The sequence below is a fragment of the Ranitomeya imitator genome, chromosome 6 (assembly GCF_032444005.1).
Source record: "Ranitomeya imitator isolate aRanImi1 chromosome 6, aRanImi1.pri, whole genome shotgun sequence".
Taxonomy (NCBI): Eukaryota; Metazoa; Chordata; class Amphibia; order Anura; family Dendrobatidae; genus Ranitomeya; species Ranitomeya imitator.
Genome location: NC_091287.1, coordinates 301,593,271 through 301,619,953, shown reverse-complemented (window position 1 = coordinate 301,619,953; position 26,683 = coordinate 301,593,271). Strand labels below are relative to the sequence as shown.

At 44.3% G+C, this 26,683-nt stretch overlaps 1 protein-coding gene across 4 annotated transcripts in view; it reads left to right on the top strand.

The window, feature by feature from the left end:
* RREB1 (ras responsive element binding protein 1) overlaps positions 1 to 26,683 on the top strand; it is a 93,550-nt gene that overhangs the window by 46,018 nt on the left and 20,849 nt on the right. For all 4 annotated transcript variants that reach the window (XM_069730702.1, XM_069730699.1, XM_069730700.1 and 1 more), the window contains 7 exons: positions 3,621 to 3,741; positions 8,959 to 9,075; positions 9,332 to 9,534; positions 11,887 to 11,976; positions 15,203 to 15,366; positions 23,578 to 23,728; positions 24,747 to 24,883. In XM_069730702.1, the coding sequence (XP_069586803.1) occupies positions 3,621 to 3,741; positions 8,959 to 9,075; positions 9,332 to 9,534; positions 11,887 to 11,976; positions 15,203 to 15,366; positions 23,578 to 23,728; positions 24,747 to 24,883 (983 nt within the window). The remainder of the gene's footprint in view (positions 1 to 3,620; positions 3,742 to 8,958; positions 9,076 to 9,331; positions 9,535 to 11,886; positions 11,977 to 15,202; positions 15,367 to 23,577; positions 23,729 to 24,746; positions 24,884 to 26,683) is intronic.

Below are 26,683 nucleotides of genomic sequence, written 5' to 3'. Positions count from 1 at the left end.
GGGTCCAAGAGCTGGAACCTCAAATTCCTGAGAATGGAATTGCAGCCCCATCCTGAATGGAGCAGATGTGCGCACACTCGTTCTGCTCTGTACATTATCTGGGAGACTGCATGACATGGCCAAGCACTGTCCTCAGTAGTCCCACTGGTAATGAATGGATTTGAGACTGCGCATGTGCACCTCTGCTGTGTTCAGGACAGGGCTGTGGAGCCTCTGTCTCAATGTTACTGAGCCCCATTCTCTGGATCACTGGGGCTCCCAGCGCTCATATTTTGAGTGATCACTAAATTTCCCATGGTTAGCAAATTATTATTTTTTTTTTTTTTAACTTGCATGATTATGGCCAATGGTGAATCATATATATTGTTTTCCTGCACTGTGTGTCAATTTTCATTGTAACCCTGCATGTGATAATAATGAGATGACTATCGAAAGGTCAGAAATGTCAGCTTCTATGCACTGTGTGAAAACTGCAAAATGTCATGATTTCTTTTTTTTTTTTTTACATCTAGATTTAAGTCTACCAGGTAATAAAGATGCACATTTTACCTTCAATCAACTGCACATATACCACAGAACTTCTCTGTGGGCATTTGCTTTTTATCCTATGTCACTTTGACCAATCAAAACACAGCCACGTCATAGAGAGGGAAAGAATGAAACGCCCACAGAGATCACGGCTGCAGCCTGGCTCACTGTGCTTTTCGGATAGGAGATTTGTCTACTGTGCACTCCGCAGTTGCCACATATCTTCCTGCTATTGTTCTCCAGCCCTGCTGCTCTCCTGTATACTAGTTCTCCAGCACTACTGCTAACCTGCGCGCAAGCTCTTCTGCGCACCGGCTCTCCAACCCTGCTGCTCTCTTGCTGACTGCCTCTCCAACCCTGCTGCTCTTCTGCATGTTGGCTATCCAGCGCTGCTGCTCTTCTATATCCCAGCTTAATAGCCCGGCATCTCTCTTGCTCACCGCCTCTCCAGATCTGCTGCTCTCTTGCGTGCCTGCTCTCCAGTTCTGCTGCTCTCCTGAGCACCGCCTCTCCAGCCCTGTTACTCTAATGCATGCCGGCTGTCCAGCCCTGCTGCTCTCCTGCATGCCAGCTTTCCAGCTCTGCTGTCCTCCTGCTCACTGCCTCTCGAGCCCTGCTTGCTACTCATCTGTGCGCCGACTCTCCAGCCCTGTGCACAGTAACAAGAAGGAAGGTGGTGACTACAAAGAGAACATTCTGAACCAGGCTTAAGCTATGACCTTCTATGCCGGTGTTTCCTTTTCCCCTCTGACTCGCCCATGTTTTGATTGGTCAGTGTCATAAGAGAAAAAGCAAGCGCCTAGATAGAAGTTGTGCGGTATAATTTGCATATTTATTCCTGGGAGGGGAGGTAACTTTAGATTAGAGTGGGTCAAAAAAAAAAAAAAAAAAAAGCGGAAATTGGTCCAGAACCATTGGAGCAGCAGCAGCAATTGGATGAGATAGTCTGTGTAAAGTAATTTCAGTGAAAGGGCCTGTTCAAACAATGGGTCATTTTCTCGTTACACATTTTCATGAAAAGCATTGCTACAGGTTAAATGACATGTATGGGATTGACTGCATTTAATTTGATACTAGCAACTAATCTGAGTAAAAATAATGAAGAGTGTTTTTTTTTTTTGGTCATCATCTATTCTGGCTTCCTCTTTATATTGTGAACTTTGACAAGGAATGTGTTCTAGCATCCTCAGGCGCTCACATGACAAACCAGAAGTGCAGCATTTATCTGTCTCTGTCACAATTCTGGTGTGGAGAAAATAAATTATGTGCAAAATACATCCGTGTACAGTCTTGTAGAAGTGTTGTGCTTGTGCACACGTACTGTCACGAGACAGCTGTCTGGTGACCTGGGACCAGGGGCTCCTTCCCTGTCCCTAACACTAGGGGGCGCCCTAGCTCGCCCTGCTCCCCGGGATACTTCAGATGGCGAAGATGCCCGGGCCGTCGCCCTTGCCTTATCTCCTGAGTTAGCCCTCCGTCTGTTCTCCATCACCCAGGGAAGATGGGGCGCTACTGTGCACCATAGTACAGCTACCAGACAAACAAGACAACGCAGACAAGGGTTAACCGAAAACTCCAGGCATACAAAATAATCACTCGCGTATAACAGAGGAATGCACTGGGGTGTGAAGGTAGGGGAATAAACAAAAATAGAGTATTATAAGGAATTGCCACACATATAAACCAAGCAACAGGCACAGATAACTCCTTCAACTCTCCTTCTCACACAAACTCTTCTTCTCCCTTAGCCATGCAGCAAATGCTAGCTCTGACAAGGATTAGTATCAGCGCCCAGATTATAAAGGGAAAAGGAGTGGCTAACCGAGCACAGCTGTGAGCACAGGGATTTCAAACCCAACATGGCCAATTAACCTGTTCTGCAAAAGGAAAAAATACATTTAAAATCAAGGAGAAGTGCTTCTTCTCAGCTCCGGAGTAGAAGCAATGAGACACTGCGGTTTTCTGGTTCCACACTGTCGCGGTAACCCAGTGACACCAACAACAAGCAATGTTCTTGTGGGAAAGTGGCATCTGTATAAAATGTGGGTTATTTGTGCCATAAGGCCATCAGGGCCTTAAAATTGGGGAATTCTACATCATCTAAACTACACTTCTGTTGATCGGCTGTGCTAAGTAGGCTACATCCTATGGACATTATCTGAAGACCCTTTGATCAATCTTATGCTTGATTTAAACTGTTTCAAATGGTCTCCACTATTCATTTTATCATGTACTCATTACCTAGGGAACTGGCCACTGCTAGTCTACCATCAGTGATCGAACATGTGCAGCACTTACAAACTCTTTCTTATAGAACTTGTAAGCATTGTCCAGATCTGTTAGATCCTGATCCAGCCAGCGTCTGTGCCAGTTCGATCCTCCAATGCATGGAGATCGCATTGTATGGGTCCGTGTCACGATGATGCCCCTGGTCAAGAATATCAATTGAGCAGGAGCACACCACTGACCAGGAAGCAGGAGTCGTGGGAAACAGTGTATTCCTGCAGAAGATAAATACATCCCCTTTTAAGGGCCCTGTATAGAGGGGTATCAATTCTTCCATGCCACATTTATGCTGTAAGACAAGATATGTAAGAATATTATTGCAGCACAGTGTACATTTCCAGTTCATCACCATTTTGAAGAACATTGGTAATAAATGAAGACCATCATGACAGTAGCCATTATTGTTCTCTACTAGCGATGAGCAAACGTGCTCGGCTAAGGTGTGATCGCGCATGCTTGCGTGCTAACCAAGTGTCTCCGGCATGCTCGGATAATATGTTCGAGACCCCGCAGCTTTATATCTCATGGTTATTCGACAGACGCAACACATGAAGGGATTGCCTAACAAACAAGCAGTCCCTAAATGTTTTGCGGCTGTCGAACAACCGCGAGAGATGCAGCTGCGGGGTCTCGAACATATTGTTTGAGCATGCCGAAGTCACTCGGTTAGCACACGAGCATGTTCACCCATCACTATTCTCTACTAGAACAACATTCTACACCAATGTTCCAACTTTCTTGTATGATGTGATTATTTTGCCTTGCCACAAAACACACATGCTAAATAAATGTTTTGTCTTCCGCAGGCTACAGTGTATTGGTGCCCAGCTGGAGGAGGGATTGAAGGGATGTTGCCAGCTAGTTTTTCAACTGGGCCCTGCCAGTTCCAGCCTTTCCAGCAGCCAGGGAGCAGCCTGGTTGTTGAAGGTCAGTTGAAAATATACGTCTTGTAGAGCTTCCTTGATCCATTATGTCATCTTCTCATTTATAACTACTGTACTTCTGTCATTCGGCAAAATCTCTCCTCTCGCATTCTATAACCTGTCACCTGGAAAGAATGGGATCTATTATTTGATGCAACTGGTTGGAGCACCTCTGCATACTTGGTCAATGACACACGTAGTGATGGCCTCTGCTGACGAGAATAATTGGTGACAATTTGCTGAGCCTTATGTATTGTATGTCCAATATCATCACTAGTGTCATGCAATGAGAGGAGCACAGTAATAACCTAATCTCTTCTGTTAGGCTAGTTTCACACTAGCGTTCCCCTGATGTGCGGCAGGCTGCGGACTTCCTCCGTGAAGCCCCGCCCTCAGCCGCACCTCCACTGCTAGCTCCGCCTACATCTGCATGCGGCCTGCGTACCTATATTTAACATTAGCTACACAGGTCGCGTGGTTGTATGCGGATGGTGCCGCATGCGTCGTTTCGACGATGCGGAAAAAAAAATGCTACATGGCTGCGTCTCCGCTGGTCGCCGCATCGTCAAAACGACGCATGCGGCACCATCCGCATACAGCCGCACGACCTGCGTACCTAATGTTAAATATAGGTACGCAGGCCGCATGCAGATGTAGGCGGAGCTAGCAGCGGAGGTGCGGCCGAGGGCGGGGCTTCACGGAGGAAGTCCGCAGCCCGCCGCACATCAGGGGAACGCTAGTGTGAAACTAGCCATAGAGATGAAAAAATGAAATTTGATTTGTTACAATTATTTTGTCATGGCTGGTGATAACCTCTTGGAAAGTGATTAGTTCTCCGAAGTATTGCCTATACTAGCATACATGTGTGTGTCTTACCTGATTGTAGCATCAGCTATGGAGAGGATGTGAGTAGTGGATGTAAGTGGGTGACTGCGACAAAGTAGTGTTACAGAATGAACCTTTTTATTCTCCTAAGCTTTAGTCTTTACTCTATCCATAGTAAGCAGTGTTGCTATACTATTAGTAAAAAAATTGGGCTAGCTTACTTGGGCTTCTTTCTAGCCAATGATAAGGTGCCCATTCTGCCGAACGCTATCTTTGCTGACCTTACATGTATGCTTTTCATAGTCAAGCGTGTATTTGTTTTCAATGGGGAGAGAGTAAGAAAGTTGTTTCCCACACCTCAGGCGGCAGCTATTTCTTTCGACCCCTGAAATTATCTGTTGGGAAAGAAAGTTCAAATAATTCCATACCAGGATGGCCAACTGTCCAGAAATTCCAGGACAGTCTGTAAAAATACGGTACTTTTTAGCCTGTCTTTTAAGGCGTCCGTGATTTTTTTTAATTTTCCCAGCTGAAAAAACAATACAGATAATTTTGACTGTAATTCATTTTTTTACAGTTTACAATGAATGCAGCCAATGTCTTCCTATCTGAATTATGGGCTGTAGACATGGATCACTTATAATCATAATGACTTATTATGGTTTTCTAATGTGTCCATAAAAATATTACTTGTCTGTAATTTTTTGGTAAACTGTTCAGAAAAATCAAGTTGGCAACCCTGCCCCTAACAGATGATTGTCATGGAAATTGGTGAGTTTGGCTGACATTAAAGGTAAGGCTTCTTTCACACTAGGGTCGGGCTCGGCCCGTCGCAGTGCGTCGGGCCGAGGTTACCGACGCTAGCGTTGTAAGCGCCGCACAACGGGTGCAGCGGATGCAGATTTTCATCGCATCTGCTGCCCCATTGTGAGGTGTGGGGAGGTGGGGGAGGAGTTCCGGCCGCGCATGTGCGGTCGGAAAAAGCGGTCCGTCGGCAGCAAAAAACGTTACATGTAGTGTTTTTTTGTGCCGACGGTCCGCCAAAACACAACGCATCCGTCGCACAACGGATGCGACATGTGGCAATCCGTCGCAATGCGTCGTCAATACAAGTCTATGGGGAAAAAAACGCATCCTGCACTTTTGCAGGATGTGTTTTTTTTCTGCAAAACGACGCATTGTGATGGATTGCATTTAACGCTAGTGTGAAAGTAGCCTAAGCTATCCTCAAGAAATGACCCATTGTTTAAATTAGGGTTTTGTGTTACATGTATTAAAAACATTGTTGTTTTTTTGTTGTTGTTGTTGTTTACATACCACAATGTTTATTTAAAATCCAAATTAGTAATCTTGCCATTTTCACTCTGGCCACACAGGCTTTTTTAGACTTGTACTTTCTGTACTTTCAGGAAGAATTTTCAGCAGACTCCTTATCAGAAATGTCAGGATTGCCTTGACATCTCTACACAGCTGATGACACAGATACATCTTTACAATAAGTGATTTCACGCTGGATTCTGCCCCTTCTCCCTTTAAAATGGCTTTTGCACATGTCTGTGGATGCTTTAATAAAAAAATAGGGTCACAGCCTGTTCATTGAGGCCTAGGAAAAGCCCATGTGGCCAGTAGGAAAATGGCAAAATTTCTGTTTTATTTTTAATACAGATTGTGATATGAGAAAAAAAAAAAAAAACATTTTAACATAAAAACCACATTTAAACAATAGGTGATTTTCTGATGATGGCTTTCTTTTAATCTGTAGTGTATGGGTGACTTTCTGTCCTTCTGCCATTGTGTGTTACAGTATAAAGATGAGAACCGCGTGTTCCAGGTTTTTTTTTTTTCTGCCCATTTCACAATAGCTGTAACCAGTGAGTAAAATCTATCAATAATAGATGTAGTTAGTATCGGCTAGCATGACGCAGGCTGCACATGTCAGCGCATCCTTTTGACCATCATGTCCAGATCTTGACGCTCCACCTTCCATGAACTCTGCAGCACGTGGATAGTTAACCGTGGGGTAACAGATCTGAACTAGACTATGGATTTAAGTAGAAAGGCACCTTTGTCAGCTGTTAAAGAAATGACTCCGAGTAGGGAAACAAAAGGGCCGGTGTCATCACTGCTGGCTTAATTGGCACCCTTATGCATGGAAAACCAGGATGTTTAATCCTTGTACTGCTTCACTGACTTGCTTGACTTACATGTCACAATTTGCCCAGAACGTTAACACATTGTTGGCTGGAGCATCAGGCAGCATTGGCAGTAAAGGGTTTACTCTGGCTTACATTCACATTCCTGGCGCTGCACTTCCTGATTCCCCCCCCCTTCCTGTCCTTCTCCAGCTTGGGACCTTTTTCCCATCTGTTCTTGTGGGATGGCTCAGAAGTTGCACACATCAGTATGGGGGGGTGTTTGTTACTCCATAGGCTCTATATAATTTAGCGTTCATGCTATGGTTTCATCGACATGACTCAGAGTCATGGCTGCAGTTAGTCAGGCGCTGCTTCCCTTCGCACTCCTCCCAACATTTGTGACCCTCCCTGCATCCTCTGCTCTCCTGATCTTGTGTTTCTGAAGCTGCAGTAACAGATGGATGATCATGTCGGAGTGTGGCTGTACCCCACCGCCCTTGATATGTATACTTATATATATATCTGGGCTTTCAAGAACTAATTAGACATTTGCCAACACACCATACTGTCAGAAGTAATGATATAAACGACTTCTCCATTACTGGACCTTTAGACTAGAGTTTCGGCTAGCCACATTGTGACACCAGACCCAACTCCTACCTGACTACTTCTGCATTGTAAAAGTTATTTAAGCTGTAGTGCCGAGGATCAATAAAAAGCTAAATCTAGCCCAACGAGGGGGTAGTGTGAAGACCGGCTGCGGACCATTATGTGGATGCAGCCTACAGTCACATTCTGTTCTCGTTAAGGAAATACATCAAGCAAATGTCTTCCTGTCTTTGCTGAATGGGAAGAAACCTGTATTGGAGCTGCAGTGTCTGTAACTTCAATAGTAGCTGTATGGGTTGCTCGGATGCATTGTTATTTTATATAAGTAAATGTATCTGTACGCGGTTCTGTAAAATCATCCCACTTTTACCTGCTTTATGTCCGATTTCATTTCTTTAGGTGATTTCGTACACTGTTATTTTTTTCCCTCGGCTTCATGCAACCGAATGTTTATATAAGGCTAGGTTTACATTAGCGTTTGAGTCCGCAGGGTATCATCCGCATATGCAAACGCATGCTTACGCAGCATTTTTTATCCACATCAGCTTACTCAAGACTGCAAAAAAACGCTGCGTTTGTATGCTTTTTTTGCCTGCGTTTGCGCTTTTTATGCGCATGCCTTCGATATTTCCAGGAGGGCGTGTCTGAATCAGTTCCTGTACATGCGCAGTCCGAAGTACGCAAGTGTATCGAACGCATGCGTACGCAAGGACATGCGTTCCCATAGACAGTAATGTTGGTTTTTTACGCACTCATCCACATGCCTGCGCATATTTGAGAAATTTTTGAGGCTTCCAAAATTGCAGCACGTTGCATTCGCCGCAAACAGCTGCACACCGCAAAACGACGCATGCGTACACATCCGCAGGCGAACGCGTGCAAACACATGTCTCTGCGTACACCATGTAAAAGATATGTACACAGGACGTATGCAGGTACACAGACGCAAATGTGAAAGCAGCCTTAGCCATTCAAATGATGTGTGCCGATCCTGCACTGTCTCCCTTAAAGGAAGCCAGTTCTTGATGTGAAGGAGGCGCAGAACAGATTGCCATATTTCTGAAGGGGTTGTCTCATGTTTAATAGGTAGGATAAAAACAAGCAACTTTCTAATTGCCTGGTTATCAAAAATTCTCTCATTTCTCAAGAATGTTGCAATTTTTCTTTTTTATTTTTTTTTATTTTATTGTTTACTGGTCGTTGTCTTATCCTCAGTGGTCCGACTCTTAGGTAAGGAGAGCAGTGCTTCTAAACTGTCAAATAGAGCTTGTTAGCGCTGCTCTGCCATGTCCGGTTCACTATGGACTCCCGATACCAGCTGATTCTGTGCTTCCTATGTTGCAAAGACAAAAATCTGTGCCATTCAGAACTGCCTCTTGGGCAGGAGCGCATCGCAAGCAGGGAGGCTGGGTAGCAGAAGGGACAACCACGTTATCGATATCTAACTACATTTCCTCTGACAGTGCATGATAAGATGGCGGTAGGTGACTGATTAGGACCGCCTACCGGACTCCTAAGGGTTTTTAAATGGATTACGGAATCATTTCCCACAAAACTATATATTAAACTGCTTTGTAACATCCTGCTGACAGACCAGACTACATCTGCTCCGACCAATTCCCTTTAATTCAGACATGCTCTTTAATTTGCAGTTCTAGAGAGAGTTGCTGCGGAATCAGCGTTCAGCGTCTCTGCCACCATTATGACGGATAAAAGTATTAGGCCAAACATTCAAACCACTACTGAGCACATGGCCAAGGAAAATGGAGGTAAGACAAGTTTTCATGGGCCTTATTGTCATTTGTACTGCATCTTCACAGAAGTTTTACGTAAAGCTTAGCCAATGGAAAATCAATGAATTTTATGAAATTTGTTACATTTGCATTTATTGGTAGAATAGATGAAGCATTCATTTCTCAGTAAAATAGTTAATTGGCCTTGAAGGCATGGGACCCCAGTAAATGCTCATTATTTTTGGTGCCTTGTAGCAGCTGTTAATATCTACGTGCTGGTCTGTTTTTATAGCAAAGGAAACAACCAGCGCAAATGATCAGATGAAACCAGGCAACCTTTTCAATGGTTCAGAGGCGAACGACTTGTCTTCTGTCAATGCAATGATGTCAGCCGTGATGAGCACAACAAATATTGCTGAAAACGGTGTGAACCTGCAGAACACTAAATCACCAGGAAAATGTCCACCTCCAAACCGGATCGGAAGGAGAAACCAGGTAAGGATGAGAAGAGATTTTCATGTCCCTTCTACAAGGGCCATGATAAGGTTCTTCATACAAAGCCTTTAACCTGGAGGAAAAACTTGTCATCAGGGATCGTCTTTCCCAGACAGACTAGTGTCATAATGACTGATGACGACAACAGTTACTCCACAGATGAGCACTTGGACATCTAGAGCTGCTCTCTTGAGGTAGAACCTCTAACCAGCTCCCCATATCTCCACTTCCAGAAGACCTTTTTTGGGTGTTCTAGCTGTATGTGGTAATTTGTGGTATCATTTGAGATAAATGAAATTTCCAGGGCGCCATACACCTCCTTGCCTTAGTGCAGTGTGTGGTCTTCTGCTCTAGCTCCTCCTTTGATAACGCTTTGGGAAGACCTCAGGTTAGTGATGGCGATCCGCATCGTGCCTCTCTCACTCCCCCTCTAATAAGAGCTGACTATTATTGTACCTGTCTGCCTGCTTTAACATGGCGGAAACTGTTGCAATCCGTTCAGCATCTTCCATCACGTTTCGCTGTGGCGGTATTAGGAAAGTTTGGACCTCCGTTAATGATAAACTCTTGAGCAAACAGACATTTGCTGTGGCCGCCTGGATTATGTGTCATTCTTCACTTCAAGGTGAACCAGCAATTACTCTCAAGTTTGTTGATCTGCTGATGTGAAGGGAAAAAAACTCCATAAAATATATAAAGTAACAGAAATAAATTCAGAAAATTGATATAAAACTGTTTTTTTTTTCCTTTGAGTCCAGCGCATAAAACAATCGTGTAGAGACAGATTTTTTTTTTTCAATTTTATAGTTTATTTCACTTTCGTAGCGGTCTTTGAAAGTTCAGAAAGTGTGCTCCATCCCGTGTCCGCTTTGTGGGCACAATTAAAAATGTCATCACACATTCACATTGTGCTATGGTGACGGAGAACCCCCCACTTCCATATTGACAATGTATAAGCGCTGAATGGGAGCTGTAATCAGACAATATTGTTAAAAAAAAATAGCAATTGTATTTTTGTTTTCTTCATGTCACAATATGTATGTAAAAAAAAATGTAATTTTGCAGTTTTCACACTGTCCAGTGGGGCTATTGTAGACTCTTCTAGACTTCTTGATTTATTTTATTTTTATTAAAGAATTTGCAGCAGTTTCCTATCACAGGCAGGATTACAATAATAAGTAACACCTCTATACAGCTGATTACACTGTAGTTGATCCTCCCCCTCCATTCACAATGACCTTTGCACATGCTCATTAGATGCTTCAAAACCAAAGTCAGTCCGTTGCTGCTAATGTTCATGTAAATTTCCTGAAAGAACAAGAAATATGGCCCCAATTCCTCATTTTACATGACTTTTTTTATTTTTGTCTTCATTGCCATTCATTTTGTGCCAGATTCTTTAAAATTGCACACGCGTGTTGATGAATTCAAAATGAAAGATGCTCTCATCATTTGTTTAGAGCAAAACATTGCATGATCCTCTAAAATGCTGCACTTTGGTCTCCGACTGTGCAGAAATAAAATTAGACAGATATTGTATGGTACTGGAGTAAAATGGCATAAAATTTAGCAACATTTTGAAATAGTACAAGTTATGTAATTAGGCTAAAACATTTGGAAAAGGGAAACCACGTCCGTTTGTTAAAAATAGACAAAACCAAGTAAAGTTTAAAATAGCGCAAATTAAATAACAAATAATGCGCAAATAAATAAATCCGCATTAAAACACTTTTACTCTACAAGAAAGGTTCCTAGACATTGATTAATTTGATACTATGAGTCTAGAATAGCCCCAGTGGCCAGTGTGAAAAATGCAACAGTTAGATTTTTTTTTTTAATACATTACTAGTGATGATGAGCGAATATACTCGTTACTCGAGATTTCCCGAGCATGCTCAGGGGTCCTCCGAGTATTTTTTTAGTGCTCGGAGATTTAGTTTTTATTGCTGCAGCTGAATGATTTAAATCTCTTAGCCAGCATAAGTACATGTGGGGATTCCCTAGCAACCAGGCAGCCCCCACATGTACTTATGCTGGCTAATGATGTAAATCATTCAGCTGCGGCAATAAAAACTAAATCTCCAAGCACTAAAAAAATACTCGGAGGACCCCCGAGCGTGCTCGGAAAATCTCGAGTAACGAGTATATTCGCTCATCACTATACATTACCAACATTTTAAAAAAAATACATTTAACCATAAAATGCAGTTTAATGCCTGATGACACATTTCCTTTATTGAAACTTACTTGTTCTGCTTTTATTTGCTGTCGTTAACTAAGGGAAACATTTTTTTACATTTTTTTTCTGTTCAAGACATTTATGGATAAAATGTTAACTATTTTATTTAACAGGAATCAAAAGAGGAAAAGTCCTCCTATATATGCCCCTTATGTGAAAAGGTCTGCAATTCCCAGCACCAGCTTACTATGCACATCCGTCAGGTAATATACATTTGGCTTACCATATGAAAAAAAAGCTAATGTTATCTAAAATAAATATACCGTATATAAATTCTAGGCTGATTTTGTATTTTTAATAGAATAGCTGGAATTATCATGATGTAGCTTAGCATTTCCAATTCTTGTTATCGGGGGAAACTTTTATTACTCCTGATTCTACTTGGTGGTGTAAAACATCATCATTTGCCATCCCAATGGAAGATATGCCATTTTTTGTTGTTGCCCCATAAACTTTGTTTATAAGGACCACCAGGTTTTTTCAGAACCTTGATGGGAAAATATTCGTATTTCCCCCTGGGTATCACTGCAGCCCAACAAACAGGCTCTACATGCATGTGTTGTGCCTGTCACACAGCCGCGACATATGCAGCTGCGGCGCCGAAAAGCTGATTATCTGGGGACTCCAAGTATCCGGGTTACCGATCCAGCTATTCGGATAAGGAGGGAGCCGACTATGTTTGTTCATCTCTTGTCGTGGACAGTCATCTCTGCTGTCTCACCCATCCACAGTAGTGTTTGTAGTGCTCCTATGGTCTCTACGAGAAGACCTCTCTGCTGTCTCACACATCCACAGTAGTGCTTGTAGTGCTCCTATGGTCTCTACGAGAAGACCTCTCTGCTGTCTCACCCATCCACAGTAGTGCTTGTAGTGCTCCTATGTTCTCTACGAGAAGATATCTCTGCTGTCTCACCCATCCATGGTAGTGCTTGTAGTGCTCCTATGTTCTCTACGAGAAGACCTCTCTGCTGTCCCACCCATCCACGGTAGTGCTTGTAGTGCTCCTATGTTCTCTACGAGAAGACCTCTCTGCTGTCTCACCCATCCACAGTAGTGCTTGTAGTGCTCCTATGTTCTCTACGAGATGACCTCTCTGCTGTCTCACCCATCCACAGTAGTGCTTGTAGTGCTCCTATGTTCTCTACGAGATGACCTCTCTGCTGTCTCACCCATCCACGGTAGTGCTCCTACGTTCTCTACGAGAAGACATCTCTGCTGTCTCAAACATCCACAGTAGTGCTTGAAGTGCTCCTATGTTCTCTACGAGAAGACATCCCTGCTGTCTCACCCATCCACAGTAGTGCTTGTAGTGCTCCTATGTTCTCTACGAGAAGACATCTCTGCTGTCTCAAACATCCACAGTAGTGCTTGAAGTGCTCCTATGTTCTCTACGAGAAGACACCTCTGCTGTCTCACCCATCCACAGTAGTGCTTGTAGTGCTCCTATGTTCTTTATGAGAAGACATCTCTGCTGTCTTACCCATCCACAGTAGTGCTTGAAGTGCTCCTATGTTCTCTACGAGAAGACATCTCTGCTGTCTCACCCATCCACAGTAGTGCTTGTAGTGCTCCTAGTGCTCCTATTTTCTCTACGAGAAGACATCTCTGCTGTCTCACCCATCCACAGTAGTGCTTGTAGTGCTCCTATGTTCTCTACGAGAAGACCTCTCTGCTGTCTCACCCATCCACAGTAGTGCTTGTAGTGCTCCTATGTTCTCTACGAGAAGACTTCTCTGCTGCCTCACCCATCCACAGTAGTGCTTGTAGTGCTCCTATGTTCTCTACGAGAAGACATCTCTGCTGTCTCACCCATCCACAGTAGTGCTTGTAGTGCTCCTAGTGCTCCTATGTTCTCTACGAGAAGACATCCCTGCTGTCTCACCCATCCACAGTAGTGCTTGTAGTGCTCCTATGTTCTCTATGAGAAGATATCTCTGCTGTCTCAACCATCCATGGTAGTGCTTGTAGTGCTCCTGTGTTCTGTGAGAAGATATCTCTGCTGTCTCACCCATCCACGGTAGTGCTCCTACGTTCTCTACTAGAAGACATCTAAGCTGTCTCACCCATCCACAGTAGTGCTTGAAGTGCTCCTATGTTCTCTACGAGAAGACATCTCTGCTGTCTCACCCATCCACAGTAGTGCTTGTAGTGCTCCTAGTGCTCCTATGTTCTCTACGAGAAGACATCCCTGCTGTCTCACCCATCCACAGTAGTGCTTGTAGTGCTCCTATGTTCTCTATGAGAAGATATCTCTGCTGTCTCAACCATCCATGGTAGTGCTTGTAGTGCTCCTGTGTTCTGTGAGAAGATATCTCTGCTGTCTCACCCATCCACGGTAGTGCTCCTACGTTCTCTACTAGAAGACATCTAAGCTGTCTCACCCATCCACAGTAGTGCTTGAAGTGCTCCTATGTTCTCTACGAGAAGACATCTCTGCTGTCTCACCCATCCACAGTAGTGCTTGTAGTGCTCCTATGTTCTCTACGAGAAGACATCTCTGCTGTCTTACCCATCCACAGTAGTGCTTGAAGTGCTCCTATGTTCTCTACGAGAAGACATCTCTGCTGTTTCACCCATCCACAGTAGTGCTTGTAGTGCTCCTAGTGCTCCTATTTTCTCTACGAGAAGACATCTCTGCTGTCTCACCCATCCACAGTAGTGCTTGTAGTGCTCCTATGTTCTCTACGAGAAGACATCTCTGCTGTCTCACCCATCCACAGTAGTGCTTGTAGTGCTCCTATGTTCTCTACGAGAAGACTTCTCTGCTGTCTCACCCATCCACAGTAGTGCTTGTAGTGCTCCTATGTTCTCTACGAGAAGACATCTCTGCTGTCTCACCCATCCACAGTAGTGCTTGTAGTGCTCCTAGTGCTCCTATGTTCTCTACGAGAAGACATCTCTGCTGTCTCACCCATCCACAGTAGTGCTTGAAGTGCTCTTATGTTCTCTACTAGAAGACATCTCTGCTGTCTCACCCATCCACAGTATTAGTGCTTATAGGGGATTCCTTTATTTTCTTCGAGAAGGCATCTTTGCTGGCGGCTTATTTCTCGGAGAATAAAGCAAATGACAGTCCGAAATTGGACATGACCAATCGACATCTCCCTCAGCAATCAATTAGCCAGTGTACCCAAACACATTAAACTGTCGAACCCATTGATAGATTACGATGGGGCTGACCTGTATGGGCACTGAAGCTGTCATAAAGTGCCGGGCATTCTGAAATATATCAGCTTTTCAGTACACTATATAGGTTATTAGTGAGTAAATGGAGAGTGATCTATGTTAGAATATGGCGGCTTCCTAACCCTCTACAAGAAGGTAAGATTTGAGGACCAGTCTGACTATCAGACCAAAAAATTTATCATGTAATGTAAAATAATTAAGATTTCATCTAACCTTTTTCATTTTTTTTTTTTGCCCCCACAGCACAATATTGACACCGGGGGGACAGACCACAGTTGTAGCATCTGTGGGAAGTCTCTGAGCTCTGCCAGCTCTCTAGACCGCCACATGCTTGTCCACTCTGGAGAGAGGCCTTACAAGTGCTCCATGTGCGGGCAGTCCTTCACCACCAATGGGAACATGCACAGGTGAGTGAGATGTGCAGTGATAGAGCGGCAGGCTTTGGACATATGAGATGTGTATTTATTTCCGCCTTGAAATAGCTCCTGGGAAATTCTGGTGCTGTTCTGGCGTGTAATCCTCTGATCTGGCCAAGATCACAAGTATCATTGACTGCTTTGTAATTGGCTGTACAGCGGTGAAAATGAGCAAGGATCAGGAAGGTGTGCTAGCATTCCTATTATCTAGGTGCCAAAAAGTACAAAATCCTTTGAACAGAGGCCTAGCTGCACCGCTGCAAATGAGGCAAGAGGCGGAGGTTTAGGAGAATTCAATCCAGACAAGTTTTTAGAATCCTTAAACTTTACCTGCCATAAAGGAGTTGTCCACTTCTAGACAAGCCCTGCTCATTCACTTAGGGGCCCCACAGAACATAAAAACAATCTATACCTGCCTCTCACAGTGGTGCTGTTCCAGGGATCTCAGCACTGCTATTCCTGGTGGGCCATATGACATTGGGTCACGTTGACCACTGCAGCCAATCAGTGGTTGCTGATTGACTGCAGCCCATCAATCTTCTGCCAGAGCAAACATGCCCTCTGACAAAATGTTGAAGGCTTCAGCCAATCAGAGGCTACTTATAGGCTGTATCAGTAATGTGACATAATGTTCCACGGTCCATCAATGTAACTCTTAATTCCCCCATACACATTAGATTAAAGTCAGATATACTAGCCAAAAGGAGTCAGAAGACCACCTCCACCTTACACAGACTATCGACTCGTGATGTTCAACCCTTCTGTTCTTCAATAGGTAAACTGTAATCGGAACTGTTTGGTAAAGGCTTTTTCCGCTCTTTTCTATGAAAAACACACAAATGCTTGGCTGAGCCGAATGTTCATTTGTATGAAGGAGTTACAGTAAGAGATCGCAAATGTCCAAATAAGTGACCAGCCGTAAATTTGTATGTGTTTGGCCAGTTTAAGGATGTTGTCCCATGAGTAAAGTACAATTTTTATCAACGGATCTTGGAATAGAAATAATTCCACAATTAGATGTGTTAAATAAAATGTTCCTGAGATAATCTTATAAATGTGTCCCTGCTGTGTACTGTGTAATGGCTGTGTCTGACCATGCAGGAACATGGTCTGATCATACCACATCTCCTGGGCAGAGGAGGAAGCAAAAGAGAGGATACAGACAGGACAGTGTGGGTGCATAATATTTTTGGCTTGTGATTTTTGTACTATAGTTACATGATCAATATTCTATCTGATATATGCCATCTGTAGGAAGCCAAGCGCTCATATGTATAGAATTGCAGGAAATGTCATTATTCTGTCATTATTCATGCTTTTGGAGGCTTAATTTTTAATAGAGTGAGACCTTAAAGGGGTTTCCTTGTTGTTTTAATTGACAGCATTTCTTAGTATTTATATAGTTTTTAAGTAGACAAATGTTCATCAAATTCAACCTATAACCTAACATGTTGCTCCAGAGAAAGGCAAAAAAATAAATATATATTGGCAGATGCTAATATTAGACCATTTGGAGCCCGACTGCCTACCAAGTAGCTGTTTAAGGGGGCCACGTAGCACACCGCAGTGCCACATCCCCGGTATTGTTTACCATGCACAATGCTATATGCCTACTAATGGCTATACCTGGCATTGCAGATGGATTTCCAAACACAGCTGCTAGTAAATGTTTGGAATTGTGTAGCACCGAGCGGTGTAAAGGGCAAATTGCCAATCGTCCGGGATGCATGAGGTTGGGCCACCACTGACTTATTGTTGATGGCTTATCGTGAGGTCCCTTAAAACAGCTGGGTCTAATATTGATGGCCTATCCTGTCCTTTAGGACAAGTTCAGACCACTGTGCGTCACTGGGGCATGACCACAGCTTTGGTGTAGAATACAGTGTACCCAAGGGGAAATCTTGGAAGGAATGTGCTTTGGGCCTCCATTACAGGGCTAGCCGTGTGTGCCCCTGCTTTAGATCAGTAGAGGCTGTAGTAGAGGACAAGCTTCACCCTGATGTAGTGATTGGTAGCCAGCAGCCGACGTGTTAACAGAATAGAAAGTGAACCTGAGGCTTAGATGGGATCAGAATTAATGTTCTCATCATCCAGGTTGTCATGCATCTCTTCACAATGGCAAGGTATTGCCTGGGACTTCACCTCAGCTCACACAACAAACAGGAAAAAAGTGAGTGAAAACTTGCCTGACTTGTTCTACAGAGCAGGCCGGGACTAGCAAACAGAGCCGTATCTTATTTCACTCCCCCTCACTGTCTCTCCAACAAAAATGTTCTTTGCTCTATGGATGTGAGCATCATCCTATGTGATTAGAAAAACATGGCCGCTTACTTCCAAAAATGGTGCCACACGTGAGCTGTATTGCGGCACAGCTCCTTTCACTTTAATAAAGCTAACATGCGATACCTGACACAACCTACTGCCAGGCGTGGCGCTGTTTGTGGAAGAAATCAGCGCACCAAGTAGCAGATTGTACCAGATCTGCCAATGTCGGTGGCACGACGATGGAGATGATGAGCAGGAGACCACGGGTTGTCTGGCCACGTTGGTGTTGGTGCCTGCACTCTCATGCCCTGCTGTTCGGCTGCCTCTCCTTGTACCCCACACTGTTTCTGCTTGCGGAGTGAAATCTCTCAGATGCCTGACACTATGGGCCTGTCAGAGGTGGATCACTCACCAGAGTTTTGTAATACTGTGTTAGCCCAGGGGAGGATCATGACAGAACTCGCAATTCTTCGCCCATTTTCAGATTCCTAGAATCACACACTGTTCCCGCCACCGTTCGTTCTGCTCACACACAATTTAATTAAATGTATGGAGATTGCCTAGAGTTAGCAGTCAGACACATCCGCACGCTAGGGTGCTAAGCATGGCTGACGGCTCACTCTTTACCCCCTCACCTTCTCCTTACATCAGCAGCTGTTTGGAGAACGCAGCTCTTGGTACAAGCAGCTGTCCATGACTCTGGCACTGAGCGAGCGGGCACTCAGTGTTGTAATCATCCCCATTCCTTTGTGATAAATCCTCCACACAGGCCAGAAAACACTCATAGCCCCCATCACATCTTTTCTGCATGATCCGCTCTAGTGAATGTTACTTTTGTGTCCTTTATTAGCCAGATAAGTCATATTTCCTGTAATGAAATAATATTCATCCAGGGGCCCACATACCATTGGTGCAACCTGTGCAGCCTCACAGGGGCCCATCGGCTGGACCGCTTCCACCTGTAAAGCAGTACAACCACCTTTTTTTCTTTTCTTTCTTGAATTACGGTAATTGATTTTGGGGCTAAAATAATTTTTGTAATTGTTTTTTAATAAGATTTTGTCTGTCATTTCCTCTGTGTTGCACTGTCTTGCTGGATGCAGAATGAGTTAAGTGAGAATCTATCAGTGAGCTCATTCTGACTGATAAGGAGTTTAATTTTTATCTGTCACTAGATGGTGGCCCCATTCGAACGCATCGGGTTTTCTAGAATATGTATGTAGTTTATTTATGAAGTTTTCAGAATAATGCAATTTATACACAGGATTCGGCCGGCCGGGCGCGACCAATTAGTGAAGCATGGTTCAAATTATGCGCCAATTCGCGGCCAAACTGCGCCTGTCACTGGTCACACCCTGCCGGCCACGAACAATCAATCAGTGAAGCCATGGCCTGCTCCAGGTTTTTGAGGGCCCGGGCGAAAGTCTCAGTGGGCCCCCCCTCTTTAACACATACCACGATTCATGATGCACAGATACAGCAGAGAAATATAGCACAGCCAAGTAGCATATAATACAGCCCACGTAGCATATTACACAGCCCACATAGCATATTACACAGCCCACGTAGCATATTACACAGCCCACGTAGCATATAGCACAGGCCACGTAGTATATAGCACATGTCACGTAGTGTATAACACAGCCCACGTAGTGTATAACACAGCCCACGTAGTGTACAACACAGCCCACGTAGTGTACAACACAGCCCACGTAGTGTACAACACAGCCCACGTAGTGTACAACACAGCCCACGTAGTGTACAACACAGCCCACGTAGTGTACAACACAGCCCACGTAGTGTATAACACAGCCCACGTAGTGTACAACACAGCCCACGTAGTATATAACACAGCCCACATAGTATATAGCACAGCCGCGTAGTATATAGCACAGCCACGTAGTATATTGCCCAGCTACGTATATTGCACAGCTACGTAGTATATAGCACAGCCCACATAGTATATAGCACAGCTCACGCAGTATATAACACAGCCATGTAGTATATTGCCCAGCCACGTAATATATAGCACAGCCCATGTAGTATATACCACAGAGCCGTAGTATATAACACAGCCCACGCAGTGTATAACACAGCCCATGCAGTATGTAACACAGCCCACGTAGTATATATCAATATGGGCACCATATCCCTGTTAAAAAAAAAAAAAAAATAGTTATATACTCACCTTCCGGTGGCCCCAGGATCCAGGCCAGGCGTTTAGCGATGCTCCAGTCCCAAGAATACATTGCGGTCTCGCGAGATGATGACGTAGTGGTCGCACAAGACCGCTACGTTATCATCTTGCGAGACCGCAATGCATGGAGCGGAGCGTCTCGAGGAGCGGGAAAGGCGCCAGAAGGTAAGAATATAATGATTTTTATTTTATTTTATTTTTTTTTAGCATTAGATCTTTTTACTATTGATGCTGCATGGGCAGCATCAATAGTTAAAAGTTAGTCACACATGGTTAATAGCAGCATTAACGGACTGCGTTACACCGCGGCATAACGCGGAGTAACGCAGCCATTAATCCTGTGTGAGCGCTGACTGGAGGGGAGTATGGAGGGGGCACTGACGGAGAGTAGGAAGGGGCGAATTCACGGCCAGACTGTGCCCGTCGCTGATTGGTCGCCTGCCTGCGACGCGGGATTTCCGTTACAGACAGAAAGACAGACAGACAAACAGACGGAAGTACCCATTAGATAGATTTTCTGAAAAACTACATCCAAGTTAAATGTTCAGGGGAAACTAAAGAGCCTATAAAGGCCAAATGGGGCAATATTTCTTCTTTTTTTTTTTTAAATCCGATAACTTTTCATTAAGGTTTTGTTTTTAACAATACAACAAATACAACCACAAGACCCCCCTCCCCCCAAAACCCATTTTTCATCCCTGGATATAATGTAATCCCACCATACATAAGACAGACCATCATTTTAATCAACACATACACAAAATGATGAAGCAAAAGAGTAACAAAATTGTAGGGGCAACATTTTTAATGAAACCCAATTGCAAAAATAATTTTTTGGGCCCCAAATACATACATTTAAGTTGAAAAGAAAAAAGTCCCCAAAGATGAACAACTGAAGAACTTTTTGGGACAACTTTTCAAGACAGTAGTGGGGGACCCTGTTAAACATTTTAGACTGGTACGATTGTTTATCTGTTTTTTGGGTGCTGGATTTCTCCATTGTACAGTCTGTTCTGGCATCATCCTGACCTGATACTCTGCCGCCTGATTTGCCCCTTATTGTACGTGCTTGTTCTACAGACGTGGAATCCTCTTCCGTGGCCCCAGTATCACACTGCACGGCTGCCGGCTTCTCTTCAGTGTATTGTGAAGTGTGACTACGAGCCGGGCTAGTGACTTGCCCAATGAGCATGGCTACACTTTTCCCCTGAGCATTGTGGCCTAGTTGCCTTCATTCTCATGACGGAGTCGCGTGTAGGCCGCCTGGGATTTGGCGAGCGCAGAGCTGAGCACCAGAGACTGCCAAATAAGGAGACTGACTTGGGAGATAACTGCCTTGCAATGTCTGCTTTCTGTTCACCAGGCACACTGCCTGCAGACTTCCTTTTCTTCCTCTGGAAACTTGTTCGGGTTTTTTGGGGATGAAATTAGTCTGTGATTTAACTGTTTTGTCTCATCATTAATAGAGTTGCTTTCCATAATGCAATACATGATACAAGACGTCCTCATCCAATCACTTGCACTGTTCAATATTGGTTTATAGGGTTATCCTATAAGGTAAAGGGGTCGTCTACCTTTGGCCCATTGTCCTTGTGTGGTTAGTGTCCTGAGCCCATAATCTCTGGTCCTTGTGTGGCCAGTCCTGAGCCCGTAGTGTCTGGTCCTTGTGTGGCCAGTCCTGAGCCCGTAGTGTCTGGTCCTTGTGTGTCCAGTCCTGAGCCCGTAGTGTCTGGTCCTTGTGTGGCCATTCCTGAGCCCGTAGTGTCTGGTCCTTGTGTGGCCAGTCCTGAGCCCGTAGTGTCTGGTCCTTGTGTGGCCAGTCCTGAGCCCGTAGTGTCTGGTCCTTGTGTGGCCAGTCCTGAGCCTGTAGTCTCTGGTCCTTGTGTGGCCAGTCCTGAGCCCATAGTCTCTGGTCCTTGTGTGGCCAGTCCTGAGCCTGTAGTCTCTGGTACTTTTGTGGCCAGTCCTGAGCCCGTAGTGTCTGGTCCTTGTGTGGCCAGTCCTGAGCCCGTAGTCTCTGTGTGGCTAGTCCTCAGCCTGTAGTCTCTGGTCTTGTGTGGCCAGTCTTGAGCCCGTAGTGTCTGGTCCTTGTGTGGCCAGTCCTGAGCCTGTAGTCTCTGGTCCTTGTGTGGCCAGTCCTGAGCCTGTAGTCTCTGGTCCTTGTGTGGCCAGTCCTGAGCCTGTAGTCTCTGGTCCTTGTGTGGCCAGTCCTGAGCCCATAATCTCTGGTCCTTGTGTGGCCAATCCTGAGCCCGTAGTCTCTGGTCCTTGTGTGGCCAGTCCTGAGCCCATAGTCTCTGGTCCTTGTGTAGCCAGTCCCTGAACCTCATCCACTGGTCAGTGTGGGGCCAGTACCTAAATCCGTATCCAGGACCTGTGTGTCTGAACATATGCCTATCCGAGTATCCTGTATATCCAGACTGTCCTATCAGTCTCCAAATCAGCCCTTTGTGAGACTGTTTCTGTAAACATTCTGCCCGTGGATCCAGAACCTAGTAGTCTGAATGGAGTCAGTCCTGTCCATGTCTGCGTAGCCTGAATCCACCATCACCATGTAGCCACTCAGCTACCCCCTCCTAGGCAAGCCCGGCCCCGTGGCACAGAGGATCCACCAACCACGTGCGTAACAGAATGCATGCATTTGGGGCTAAAAATGTTTATTTGCAGTTCAGTTTTGTTAAAAAATAAATTTAAAAAACGTAGCATCATTTGGCTTTTACAGGTTCTTTTTTTCTTTGCACATTCTACATTAATGTGATATGTGGACTTATACATGAGATGAGAAGAGCTCAGAAAGACAAAAGACCTACAATGCCTCCCATTGGAACTCGAGAAAGGGCTTACTGATGGTCTCTCAGTAAATTCATTCTGCAGCCAGCAATAGACAGTGCAACACAGAGGCTACAGAAGACTAACTGCAACATTGTTACCGATATCCAATAGCAAAAGTGATTTTTAGCCTCTATGTACATGTATTTAAGTAAAGAAAAAAAGAGAAAAATCCCCGAAAAGTGGACAACCTCTGTCAAGGCTTATTGAATACAATACTTGACATCTGGAAATGGTTTCTTAAAGGGTCGTGTATTAATAGAAGAATATGACTGCTTTATAACTAAAACCGCGCCACCACTGTTTGCAGGTTGAGTGTGGAATTACACCCTTGCGCCACTCACCTCTATGCCACACACAACCTGTAGCCTATTGTACAATTATTGAAAGAGGCCAGCCATTTTTTAATATTCTGGGCTAATCTCACAACCAATCTTAATAGCTATGGCTATTGTATATTTACACCGCCAATGTTGAGTTGGTAATGGGCCTGACTGCTGTGACCGCCATTAGACCGCTAGGTGAGCCTGTTGCTGTCTCATACTCTGCAGAACGAAACTGAATAGACACACTGCACCAGTGAGACCCCCACAAACGTGACATTGATCTGATACGTTTGCTTGTCACTAGGCCATTACATTTACTACAACTCGATGTTAAAGGTCCGGTGATGCAATAAATGGGGTGCCAAGTAGAAAGATTTGTCTTTAAGTTCCTCATTTGTCTTGATATCTTCTATTCTGCTTTTATTGTTCCGTACATTGCTTTTCATCTAGCTGCGTCTGATTGGTGGGGGTCCAGTCATCAGGCCCCCACTGATCTGATGGGTAGTGGACGACCTCTTTAATCGGTTCCAACTAATGAAGAACGTGGACAGATTTACTGTAGTTTACTTTCCAATTATATTTTAGACACATGAAGATCCATGAGAAAGACCCAAATAGTGCGCTTTCTACAAGCCCCCCTTCCCCTCAAAAACGTAGGAGGTTGACATCTAAAAGGAAATCGAACCCTGAAGAGGAAATCGAGAAAGAAGAGACCTCTCCAGCTAAGAAAGCAATGGTAAGTTTTTGTGTACAGCTGTCTGTGCTCCAGCTGGTGGTTTACCTGCATCCTGCTGTACGTCGCCCTACTTTGTGATCAGTACAGCCGGTGAGAAAAGCTTTTTATATTTGCAGATGCCTAATTCTTCCATATGAGATACACATTACACAATACTCCTACTGTATACATCTGACTGAAGACCAAGACATGATGTGAACAGAGACTTACCTGTTCTGCTTAACTTTGAACACCTAAACACATGGGATTATCAGTACTGGTGTCTCACAACCCCCTCTCCTTATCATAAATTCTAGCCGGATACTAATTTTAATAACCTTTAATGGGAATTTTTTATTTTAAGAGTACCTCCACCAATTGCTGCTGTTCTACTGATTCTGGAACAGTTGCCTTTTCTCTTCTGTGCTCCCTCCATTGTAGTTATTTTCCCTGTAATAAAGAAGAAAATGTTCCCATCAACCAACTGGGCGTATACCACAGAACTTCCTCGTGGGCGTGGACATGTTTTGATTGACCAGTGACAGAGGAGAAAAAGCAAAGGTCCAAAGAAAAGTTCTGTGATTTACGCCCCGTTGGCGGAAGGTTAAATTGGCATCTTTATTTCCGAGGGTTGGAACGGAGGAGCACGGAACAAAAAAAAATAAAAATGAAACTTTCACTATCGGTGGAGAGGTGGCAATTGGAGGCGGTTCTCAGTGTAAATGTAAAAAATCAAGTGAAGGGTTCTGCTCCCGTATTAATATCCTGTCAATTACTGACACCAAGGCAACAAGCACATAATGAACGTTTTTTGGGCATATATCAGGTTTGCCAATGACTGTCCTTTCTGTTTGTGGGCACATGTGCACCCAGACTGGGCAAGGATAACGTTGATCTCTTGGTATTCAGACACTTGGGCTCCATGAGGACTGTGCGTGCATTTCTCGAAGTGCTCTATACTCTTCAATGATAAAGTGTGTAAATTTTCATTACTTCCTTGGTAAGCCCCCTTCTTATAACCTCTCTTATATTTCTTAAGGTGGTTGAAGAAATTCAGCAAGTGGAACAAGTGAAAAAGGCCGAGGATGTCGTTCCCTGCCCTCTGTGCTTCAAAGAATTTACTTGCAAGTCTAGCCTGTATACTCACATGGAGTCTCATCCAGAAGCCTCTCTGAAGTAAGGAAGCTGATTCTTCTTTGGGTTTATTGCCGATTGTCGTGCCATCAAGTGTTGAAAGCATCTATAGTGGAATTCAGAAAAAAATTAAAAAAAACAAATATATATAAAAAAAAACTTGTTATGGGCAAGGAAATCAAAATGGTGAGGATTCCTTCTGGAAAGCAGGGGTAGCAGGACGAACACTTGAGTTAAAATAAAAAAGTTCAATACCATTAAGGCTAGGTTCACATTGCGTTAACAGCAGCCTGCTCAACACATGCGCTAATAGCAGATGCTCTATCTGCGCTAGCAGTGACAGACCCGGAAACGCTGCAGCCCTCGTTTCAGGGTCCGTCACGCAATGACGGAACATGGCTAGCGGACGCCCATTGTGGGCGTGCGCTAGTGATGCGTCCACCATATGGCTTAATGGTGGCGTTAAGGGACTGCGTTATGCCGCGGTGTAACGCAGTCCATCTAACAGACCGCTAAAACGCAGTGTGAACCTGGCCTTACACTGACCTTGTGGTGTTAATGGGTAACTATCATTTTATAACAATTTTTATGTACTATAGGCAGTGCATAGTTCTTTTAATTGGGAAACCCCCATCGATTGCTCAAAACACCACTTTGATGCAGAAAGTGCTCCTACCGGTCTGTACACCGCTCTGCGAGAGTGAATGTAGAGACCCGTACACTTTTACTATTGAGCCCTTACACCTTATCCGAGCATGTTCGCTCATCACTACTTACTATTGAGCCCTTACTCCTTATCCGAGCATGTTCGCGCATCACTACTTACTATTGAGCCCTTACACCTTATCCGAGCATGTTCGCGCATCACTACTTACTATTGAGCCCTTACACCTTATCCGAGCATGTTCGCGCATCACTACTTACTATTGAGCCCTTACTCCTTATCCGAGCATGTTCGCGCATCACTACTTACTGTTGTGTCCTTACTCCTTATCCGAGCATGTTCGCGCATCACTACTTACTGTTGTGTCCTTACTCCTTATCCGAGCATGCTCGCTCATCACTACTTACTATTGAGCCCTTACACCTTATCCGAGCATGTTCGCGCATCACTACTTACTATTGAGCCCTTACTCCTTATCCGAGCATGTTCGCGCATCACTACTTACTGTTGAGCTCTTACACCTTATCCGAGCATGTTCGCGCATCACTACTTACTGTTGTGTCCTTACTCCTTATCCGAGCATGTTCGCTCATCACTACTTACTATTGAGCCCTTACTCCTTATCTGAGCATGTTCGCTCATCACTACTTACTATTAAGCCCTTACTCCTTATCCGAGCATGTTCGCTCATCACTTCTTACTATTGAGCCCTTACTCCTTATCCGAGCATGTTCGCTCATCACTACTTACTATTGAGCCCTTACACCTTATCCGAGCATGTTCGCTCATCACTATTTACTATTGTGCCCTTACACCTTATCCGAGCATGTTCGCTCATCACTACTTACTATTGTGCCCTTACACCTTATCCGAGCATGTTCGCTCATCACTACTTACTATTGAGCCCTTACTCCTTATCCAAGTATGTTCGCTCATCACTACTTACTGTTGAGCCCTTACTCCTTATCCGAGCATGTTCGCTCATCACTACTTACTATTGAGCCCTTACTCCTTATCCGAGCATGTTCGCTCATCACTACTTACTATTGAGCCCTTACTCCTTATCCGAGCATGTTCATTCATCACTACTTACTATTGAGCCCTTACTCCTTATCCAAGTATGTTCGCTCATCACTACTTACTATTGAGGCCTTACTCCTTATCCGAGCATGTTCGCG